Below are 10,352 nucleotides of genomic sequence, written 5' to 3'. Positions count from 1 at the left end.
AGCTCAGCCCACCAGGGGGCGGGGCTGGCTGGCATGTGGTGCTGGGGGATTGAACCGCGGTCCCTTGTGCTTTGCTAAGCTTGTTCTAAGTAGGTGCTTTAGACCACTGAGCCATCTCCCCAGCCCAGGGTCTCATTATATAGTTCAGGCTGGCCTGAACTCACTGTGTAGCCCAGACTGGCTTCAAACTTGCTGTGATCCTGCAGCCTCGTGCCCCTACCCGCTAGTGCTGGGATTACAGGCATGCACCACCACACTGGTCAGGATCTATAATTTTGACCACATTTTCTTATTTTCTCTCCAGAGACCCAAATTGTAATGTTGTTTTTCTTGCCAGTATATCCCCTCTTCATGCCACTTTCCTCTTCTGTCAGGTATTTTGTCAAAGTGGCCTGGGCCTGGACGTTCTGTCTCCTCCTGCCTTTCATTGCCCTCACGAACTACTACCTGACAGGCAAGGCCAGCCTGGTCCTGCGGCGGTTGAGCACCCTGCTTGTGGGCACAGCCATCTGGTACATCTGCACAGCCCTCTTCTCCAACATCGAGCACTACACTGGCAATTGCTACCACTCGCCGGCCCTGGAGGGGCTCAGGAAGGAATGCCAGAGCAAGCAGCACTGCCACAGGGAGGGGGGCTTCTGGCACGGCTTTGACATCTCAGGTCACTCCTTCCTGCTGACCTTCTGTGCCCTCATGATTGTGGAAGAGATGGCCGTGCTACACGAGGTGAAGACGGACCGGAGCCACTGCCTCCACACCGCCATCACCACCCTGGTGGTCGCCCTGGGCTTCCTGACCTTCATTTGGGTGTGGATGTTTCTGTGCACAGCCGTTTATTTCCATGACGTGTCCCAGAAGGTGTTCGGCACCTTGTTTGGTTTGCTGGGCTGGTACGGGACGTACAGGTTTTGGTATCAGAAATCCTTTTCCCCGGGACTTCCTCCCCAGAGCTCTTCTTTGAATTTGAAGCAAGACAGTTATAAGAAGTAAGAGACGCAAAAGAGAGGACAGCAGGACAATGGCTAATGGACCTTCCACTTAATTTATTTAGTTCTTGGTAGAATTATTGATTCTACTTCAGAAAGGAAGCTTACAGGACAGTTTTGGGGAGTGGTGGTGGAGTCCAGGGTACAAGTTTAGCCCATAGGCTTTTCTTGGTACATCACCTGTGTCACCACTCCCACCAGACAGTTTTTGTCCCTGGTAAGACTTAATCTTTATCTGGAATACCCCTTTGGTCCCTTGAGGGGAAAGCTAAAGCTCAGTGAAAGGACAGAATCAGAAAGGCCTCTGTGACATGACTTATGGGGAGGCCAGCGCCTTATAACTCTTCTGTTGCCATCTTCATGATTCTAGTTGTCTTTTGATTTTAGTGGCTGTTAATGTTGGTGTTCTTGTTTTGTGGATTTTTTTTTTTTTTTAATTTCTTAGGGAAGGGTCTACAGGGTGTTCAGGGTCTCACTACTAGATCGGACTCCATCCTCCTGTTTACAGCCTCCCAAGAGCTGGGATTACAGGCATAAGCCTCCACTCCCAGTCTCAATTGCTATCTCAGCCCACCCTGGGGGTGGGGCTGGCATGGCAGGCCTGGGGATTGAACCCTGGGCCCCTGAACCTGCTTGCAGGTGCTTTAATCTGCTGAGCTATTTGGCCAGCCCTTGTTTTGTTTTGTTTTAAACAGTATCTTCTCCCCGGTCAGTTTTGCCAGAAGCCTTTATTTCTGGCAGAGTCCTTTATAAAACAGCCCAGTGCCTGAATGACGTTAGGTCAAGTCATGGTATTTGTTTCTTCTGAGGAGTGTTGAATGTGGCAGCTGACTGTGGTCAGCCACTGAAATGACCCCGCAAGCTGCAGCGGCTCTTGAATGGAGCCCGAGGCGATTTTCACATACTGAACAATGTCCAGGTTGTCTGTTGTTATATGTTGGATGTTGGAGCAATAAGGTTACTTTTTTTTTTCTTCTATTTTGAAGTGACTGCTTTATAGTTTTTAATAATGACTATGGTATTTGTTCTTTGCTGACAAAACCTCTGAAAATAACTCATAGCTCCGGTGTTGCACTTTGGCACACGTAGATTTGTTTCGAGGGTTTTGTTTTTAGAACACTAATTTACTTTTTATAAACCAGACTCTTGGCTTATTGAATTAAATTTCACCTCATGGAGTTGTTTCCTCCATTAGGAATGAAACCAGAAATCAGGCTTGTAATTCGGTGAATTTAGAACTGAGTCGGGGTAACTTTGCACAATGCCTACTTTGTGCGGGAACTTTCCTGACCGCATATCAGTTGCGTAGACAGAACAGTGTTTCAGGGTCATAGGACAAGCGCATTAGTCCCGGTGCTGTGGCCTGAGTCATTTTCACCTTGGACACAATTATGATGTTTCATAATGCGAAGTAAAATTTCTCCCTTGAATGGCTGGAAGCCAGCCTTGTTGCAAAGATGTCTTTATTAAGTGGTGCCATGACCTTGGCCCCACTTCTCTTACTTGCGCCACCAATGAAACACCCCACAACCTGGGCCTCTTCCATCGGCCTTGAAATCAGCTGTTCTTTTCTTCTCTGTAGACTTCTTAGTTTCCAGCCTTCATGGTAAGAATGCTGGGAAGACCTAGAAATCCTGTCACCTCCACCCCACGAGCTCCACATTCTGTAAGACATCTGGCTCCTTAGGCCTTTCAAACTGAGCCCCTTTGTCTTTGGGATAATCCTCCTTCAAGCTTCTTTGATGTCCCTCCCCCAGTCAAGCTAATGATACCATTAACTGATAGCCTCTGACTTGATTGGCTTAACTCATGCCTAGGTTGTTAGCAGGTGGGCAAATCTTCAGGGTCATTTTTAAAATATAAAAAAATATACTTAAAATGTGTATTTTTTAATGCTGTTGAATTGTGGGCCAACTTTGTCAAAGCATAAGATGTGAGATGTTGTTCTCAAAGGGGAAGAAACACAGACTGTGCGGTGTCACCACAGTGCTACAGCAAGATGTGGCAAGTGGACTAGAGAGGACATTTCACACTCTGGAGTTCCCACCGGCACACTAGGTTTGGGCGTGGGGCTGGGGTGCGTGGCAGGGGCTTGTTGAAGGAGTTGAAGTGTCTCGTAACTTTCACGTGCAGCACTAGAAGAGAACAGGCACAGTGTGATCAGACGTTTACTTGTCACACTTCAGTCTCTAGACATTTCTCCCACGAGGTCTGGCCCAGGCTTAGTACCACACGTAGGACATGTCAGTTATCCAGCCTTCTGCATGGGTTACGCTTCCACCAATTGCTCATTTCTAGCACCATCTTTTTTTCCCTTTTGGGGTGCTGGGATGGAGCCCAGGGCCTTGTACATGCTGAGCACATCCTCTGATTCTGGCCTACACCTGTCTGCTTTTGGTACCCTGCCTTTTCTTCAGAAGAGTCATGGCGTAAGAGAGAGTTTGGGCCCAGCAAAACATGGGACATAGGTTCAGATTTTAGCACCCTTTGCAGTAGCCTGTGGGCCATGCTTTGTCTTCTTCGTTGGCCAAGGGGAATGATGCATGTCAAGTGCTGAACATAGGAACTTAACAGGTGATAATCTCCATGCCTCTATTTCAGCTTTTGGAATGTTCTAGTTTCCCTAGAGAAGGCAGAGCAACTTACATCTTTCAGGGGTCACCGGAGGCTGGTTCTGTTGTTTTAACAGTCTCATCTCCTGAAAGGTGTCTGTGGTCCTCAGGCTCAACAAGAGGGCTTGTGGGCATTTGGGACCACAGGGTTCTGTCATGCTTATTTTCCCCTATGTGGAGGTTCATTCACTGACACCTCATCTCCACATGCATCTGTCATTGTCTGGGTACCAGACTGTGTTTAGAGAGCGGCTCCCGCCACTGTTATATACACACAAATCCTGTGCGTAAACAGGCAAATTAAAATACACTGGAGACAGTGATATCTGGCGTTTTAGCATTTTGTGTGTTCCTTTCTGACACCCTAAGGAAGTCCAGGGCCCAGCAAACCAAAGACCATGAAAGTAGGCGATCCTTTCTTGAGTTATTTGTTACACATGGGATATATCGTGGCTGGAGTTTCTCTCCCCCTTGGCCTAACAATTTCTCTGTGTCACTCTGTCTTTCTGTTGATCTGTCTGTCTGTCTGTCTGTCTGTCTGTCTGTCTGTCTCTCTCTCTCTCTCTCTCTCTCTCTCTCTGTCTCTGTCTCACTAAGTCCTGATATCTACAGAGTCTACCAAAAAATGTATTACATACATCAATAAAAGAAAAACATGTATAAATATTTTAATACTAAGTTTATTGAGACATCATGAGATTGAATGCATGTTACCTTTAGCCTCTACAATTACAAGTGGTACTCAGAGTGGTGGCCATGAGCTTCCAGATATTAATGTGACAGAAGGTTGTTTTGGTAACCTTGGTCATTGAGACGGATGCTCATGAATTTTCCTTCTTTTCTTTTCTTTCTTTTTTTTTGATGGAACTGGGGATTGAACTCAGGCCCTTGTGCTTGCCAGGGAAGGGCTTATTCCACTCAGCTATCTCCCTGGCCACCCCCCCTTTTTTTTTTTAATACTGGAAATTGAACTCAGGACCTTGTGTTTGCCAGGCAGGCGCTTGTGCCTCTGAACTATGTCCCAGGCCCATGCACAAGCATTTTCAACTTCATCTCTAAGGGCGGGCAGTGTAGTGGGTTTTCTGTGATTTGCAATATTCTCTAGGGTCCCCCACACAAGGGTGTCACCATCTGTTCTGAAGTGTGTAAACATGTTTTGGCAGACTCGCGTATCTATAGATCTATTCCTTAGCGTGCCTTACTCCTTTCCTCTGTCTTATGATCCAGAGGGCTGAGCCAGCTGCCATACAGAGGACAGGAGAAGCCCACAAAAGGAAGGCTGAAGAACAGTGACAGAGTTCACTGAGGCGCGGCCCCCCTGGCAGGTAATCTGTGGCCCTGGAGGCCCTGTCACCCGTGACAGCTTCTTATGCCTTTTATCGCCCTCTCCCTTGCCAATCCCACCTGCTTGACACCCCCAGGTAGCATCTGTCAAAAGCTCCCTGGCTCCGGTATTAGAATCGATTTGTGCTGCACAGCGTCACTATTCATACCCTGTCAGCAGCAGGAAGCACTGCTGGTACCACCTTCTCGCGTGGTGACCTGCTGGTGTCCAGACTTCAAACATGCAGACTCAACAGTCTCAGTGCAGCAGTTTGCATGCGGAAGCATCCAGAAAGATTTTTGTTACAGTTGTCTGCAAGAGGAAAGATTGCCAAGAACCTACATGCCAGTCAGTCACAGAAATTCTAGTAACCTGACACGGTCCCTACAAAGAAGGAGTGATATTATCTCTCCCATGGAGTTTGGAGGTGGAAAGAGGCGGGCACGTGCTGTGTGTCCTCAACCGGGTCAGACTCAGCCCGTTTCTGGAGCCTAAGGCAGGGTTCCTAGTGCTGCACTTCAGCCCTCAGTCCCTGGCACAGTAGCTGAAGAATACACAGCGTGCCAGTCTCGGTGCTAGGCAGTGGGTGCAGCATTAATTCAGAGACGTGAACCTACCTTCAGTGGGTACAGACTAAAGCAAGCTGCCCCAAACTGTGTCAAAAGCAGGGCGCACCAACCTACCCCAGCAGTGTCGTAGCTCAGGCAGAGGGGAGTTAATAAGGCACTTGGAGATGCCAAGGAGTGAAAAGATGGACTGGATTCAAATCTTGGCTCTGCCATATACATTGGCTTTGTGTCCTTGAGTAAATTCTTTAACCTCTCTATGCCTCAGTTTCCTCATCTATAAAACAGGAAATAGAACCTGCTTAATAGGATTGTGGAGATGAAATAAATTGGAACTTGCAGAGTGCTTAGAACAAGGCCTTTGATATGGGAGGGATGATATCAAGCTTCCTCAAGCACACAGTCCTAATGTGCCTGTTACTGTAACTTACTTTACCAGAGGGAAAACACCCCATAAAACCATACTCACATTTTCAGTTTAAATGGACTTATAGGTAAATTGTGCACTGGATGGAGAAAGCCACATCCCCAGGCTGTAGCACAGGTCTGCAGTCTTCTGGACCCTGCAAGTGCTCTGCCACGGAGCCTCCTCCCGGGCCCCAGCCTATAGTTAAGTTCTTCCTTAAGTGCGAGCCGAGGTGACATGGTGCCCTTCCAAGTCTACACCTCACTCTGCTCCCCACTCTCCTTTCCTGCTCACATCACATCAACCCCGACCTTCCCATGACAAGGTATTGTGGGGTGCTGTGTTGTGCTTTGCTTTGCTTTGCTAGCGAAGGAGTGCTGGGTGCAGAATCCAAGGCCTCATATGTGCTAGGCAAGTACTGTCCACACCCCCACCCCCGACTGAGCTTTAACCATGCTGGTGAAGAGAGGGCATTGGAAAGTGGAGCCAAAGGGGTAGACTACGCCAGTCTATCCCCCTCACCTTATGAGTGGAAGGTAACTGAACCTTTATTCTTCCAGGTCTTAGGTGTATCTTTTTATTAAAAGAGCTCAGCATTCACCCTAACAATTCTATATTCTTTTTTTTTTTTTCCTTAACTATATAGTCCAGCTGTCCTTGAACTCACTAGGTAGCCCAGGCTGGTCTCAAACTCACAGTGATCCTCCTGCCTCAACTGTTGTATATCTTTAACTCCTCTGCCCCACCTACTTTCTTTCCACCTCTCCAGACCTGAGCGCCTTGCTGTCTGTGCAGATACCCTTGGGAAAACTGCAGCATACTGGGCAGTTGGTGGAGATGTAGCTCGGTTGTGCTGCAGTCCTTCTGCAGCTTCCAAGAAGAACAACAAGCTCTTCTGACAGATGAAAACCTTCCCTGCCTCGAACTGAAACAGTTTCTCTGGCTTTGCCAAGGGTCTGAGTCTCAGCAGGACCAGAAAACCTCCCCCTCTTCCTGCTGAACAATAAGGGGAAGCCTTCACTTATCACTCTGGCTACATCTGCTTCCAGTCCTGCCACTACAGTTCTCTCTGTCTCTCTGCCTCTGTCTGTCTGTCTGTCTGTCTGTCTGTCTGTCTGTCTGTCTGTCTATCTGTCTGTCTCTGTCTCTGTCTTTCTCTTCCGGACTCACTGTATCATTCAGGCTGATTTCGAACTCACTTTCTAGCCCAGGCTGGCCTTGGACTTGTGGAAGTCCTCCTGCCTCAGCCTCCCAAGTGCTGGGATTACAGGCATGTGCCTTAGAGTCCTCCTAGATTGCAGGCGATATTGCTCTCTCCTTTAGCACTAAGGCTGGAGGCTCCCTGGGGCTGGGGACTAGGTCCTACTTAGAGTTTGCCCCAGGGTAGGTGCTCGGGAGGGTTTGTGAGTGGATTCTCCTCATCTGCCAGCTGCCAAGGATCCTACTCTTCTGTCCTCGCATTTGCTTCAGCAGATAGAAAACACTAACATGTAGCATCCTTCCCAGCTCAAATCCTTGGGTTCCCAAAACAGTCATTTCTCTGAAATAGTTAAAACATCTTTTGGAGATTCAAGACATTCCCTCCAAGTAAACGATTAACTGCTGCACCACCACCAAAAAAAAAAAGACAAAATTTGTGTGTGCTGTTCCAAACCATTTACTGAACAACCCACAGGGCTTCCTGGTTTGAATGAGTCTCAGAGCATTTTAGGCCACCATATAGGATACTTTGCCAGCTAGGCCATTGTGTCCCAGTAGATCCATGGGTATTCACATCGCCTGTGAGACAGCCACGCACTCCAGAGCTTCCAGCTACCCCTAGTAGGAAAATCTCAGTGCCTCCTACTAGTACACAGAATAAAGTCATGTCGTCTTCTGCAAATAATGATTGCCCTTTTGAGAAACAGCATCTGACTTGCTAATGGGTCCTGATAGAGACTGAACACCTGGCCGTGAGACGCCAGGTGACTGTGCAGTCGGAGCTCTCCATCGTGAGCTGGGTGTCCTCTGATCCCTCAAGCCGCACAGCTCGGCATGCATAGAGAGCAGTCTTTTATCAAGTGAAAGTGACATTAGCAGACAGTGTCATCTCTGCTGCCATATTGCTGCCTCAGCCTCATTCCACACTCACGGCCTCATCTCCTGATGGGGAAGTCCCTGTAATCAGTTGATGCAGGAGGAAAAAGCTCCGAGCCTGGAGGACTCTAAAGAGGTAAATCTCTTCAAGTGAGCAGGGTTTGCAGCAGTACATCTGGTTGTTTACCAAGATAGAGAAAGAGGTCCAGAATGTGAGCATATGCATGGGCACAGAATGGATGGTTTGGCTGGATGATCAGCAATGTGGAAAGAACAAGACTGGAATTCACATCAGCCAAGTCTGTAGGGTAACCTGTGTGAAGAGGCCTCTATCAAGAGGCGCTGAATGGGAGAGTAATCGTGTACTAAGTCAATATTGTACAAAAAGTACTGAAAAAGTGCTGATAAACCAACAGACAAGAAGCCATTTTCTGTGGATGTCAGTCATGCTTTTTCCCCAGCCACTTACTGCTTGTCTAATGATTCATATGCAATCACACCATAGTAATTGGGCTATAATTATAAATGTTATATAGTTATAAAATGTAGTTATTACCAATTTAGCTAATTTAGCTGAGTGTCCAACTTCCCTAGGGTTCCTGGTATTACACCATTCACCATAAGCAGTAACCATTGAAATGGCAGATCGGCTCCACTGAACTGCTTCCATTATGGCGAGAGAAGTGCTTACTAATTCTCTCTGTGGATTTGCCTTCTCTGACCTCTGCATACATGCACTTATGAATACCTTGGTTCCAGTCTCAGTATTCTATGTTATATTGTACTGAGTAAAGGGTTGCTATCACAGCAAAAGAAATGAAGCAGGGTGATTACACTGGTGGACCTCTCTGGCCTTATCATATACTCTTTATCTAGCAGCAGCTAGACTTGCAGGATGGTGAAATGGGTCACCGAAGCATTTCTTACAGTGCCAGTTAGAAGAAACTAGAGTGTTAGACTGCTGCCCCAGAGGGAGCAAGCTCCACTGTGCTTTGAACCAACCAGTTCTTTCTCTCATGGCTCTAGCAGTGCTGAGGTGGGAGGTGATATAACTATTTCATTACACGCGCTAACTCATCCATAAAACTGTTGCTGCCCAACCCTGAAACTTTGGACTCTGAGGTTAGAGTTACTAAAGGGGAAATGGTGCTATCAAATATATCAGTGGTTTCACTGAATTTGAGATTGAGACTGCTGCTTGACCATGCTGACCTGCTCATGCCATTGAAACCACAGGCAAAGAAGTAGATAACTCTACTGGCTGGGGGCATTGACCCAGATTTCCAAGGGGACAAGGATTGCTTCTATAAAGTGGGTAGCATGAAAGATTATTCATGGAAACAAGATTCTCTGGAGTGCCCCATAATGTCTTCTGATCTCATAGTAAGAAATTGGTAGAAAATTCTAGCAGCCCAAGGACCACTTATATCAAAGTCATTTTACCAGTTAAACTACTCCAGCCTAGTGAGGTACCATCTGAGGCAAAAACAACATAGTGAATCCAGTGGATAAAAAAGAGATTAAGAATCCCAGCAGTGGCCTCGAGATCAATTTCAGGAAGCAGAAGGTAGCAGCCAAGTAGGTTGTCCTCTTTGTTGTGTATGAGCACCCTGAATAGATGGGATACTGGCGCTGGCTACATTTCAATTTAATGAAATTAAATTATAATTAATCTATATATTGTGGTTGAAGTACAATTAACCTGTGGAACTGAGGAGCAATGAGAAGAGAAGCCCACCTTGTGCCAAGAGAGGTAACTGGCTGATGGAACTTTGCAAGCCCCACTTGGGAAGAGTGAGTAAGCAGGTCCTCACTCCACAAGGGCAGTATATCCTGTCAGGACAAGGGCTCTTGGGTGTTCTTGGATTATGCATGGGGAGAGTCTGCACAGATGTTTGGGGAGCCCAGTGGGTGGACTGTGTCAGAGAGTCATCTCCAAGTTTTACCCTTGCCCTGCTTTGGCCCTGGCTATTTTTTACTTTTTATTTTGATGAAAACATGTACACACTTTTTTTTAAATGTAAAACTATGCCTTGTATTCCATGAATTACATTCCTGGTTTAATATTCTTTGGGTATTTTAACATTTTCCTACTTGGAAATTCAGGCAAAAGGCATCTGCCCTGGGTAACCCCCGGAAGGTCAATATCAGCAAGTGGTTGTGAATCAACTCTGTGAACTGGGAAACTCTGTGCCCACATGAGGTGGGATTGTGTCCAGATGAGAGCTTTGGAAAATCTACCCAGAAGCGGGCCAGCCCTAGCACCTGGAGACCTGGATTTTACTTTGGCTTGCTCTTCTCAAGCCCCATTTCTCAAACCTTGCATCCCCAGCCTTCTGGCCCCAACTTTGGAAATGACAGCTGGGTGGGCAACACAGCTTT

The 10,352-nt window shown here is 47.0% G+C and overlaps 2 protein-coding genes across 2 annotated transcripts in view; both read left to right on the top strand.

Annotated features, from left to right (window-relative positions):
- The window catches only part of Fitm2 (fat storage inducing transmembrane protein 2), a 3,693-nt gene extending 2,228 nt beyond the window's left edge, over positions 1-1,465 (top strand). The window contains exon 2 of the mRNA XM_004630928.2: positions 375-1,465. Coding sequence (XP_004630985.1) covers positions 375-990 — 616 coding nt within the window. The 3' untranslated portion in view covers positions 991-1,465. The remainder of the gene's footprint in view (positions 1-374) is intronic.
- Oser1 (oxidative stress responsive serine rich 1) overlaps positions 1-10,352 on the top strand; it is a 90,181-nt gene that overhangs the window by 2,082 nt on the left and 77,747 nt on the right. The window contains exon 2 of the mRNA XM_023714864.1: positions 4,826-4,923. The gene's annotated coding sequence lies outside the window, so the exon portion shown is untranslated. The remainder of the gene's footprint in view (positions 1-4,825; positions 4,924-10,352) is intronic.

This window comes from Octodon degus, unplaced genomic scaffold, assembly GCF_000260255.1.
Source record: "Octodon degus isolate 3935 unplaced genomic scaffold, OctDeg1.0 scaffold00037, whole genome shotgun sequence".
NCBI classification, from domain to species: domain Eukaryota; kingdom Metazoa; phylum Chordata; class Mammalia; order Rodentia; family Octodontidae; genus Octodon; species Octodon degus.
This window is presented reverse-complemented; position numbering and strand designations above follow the sequence as displayed.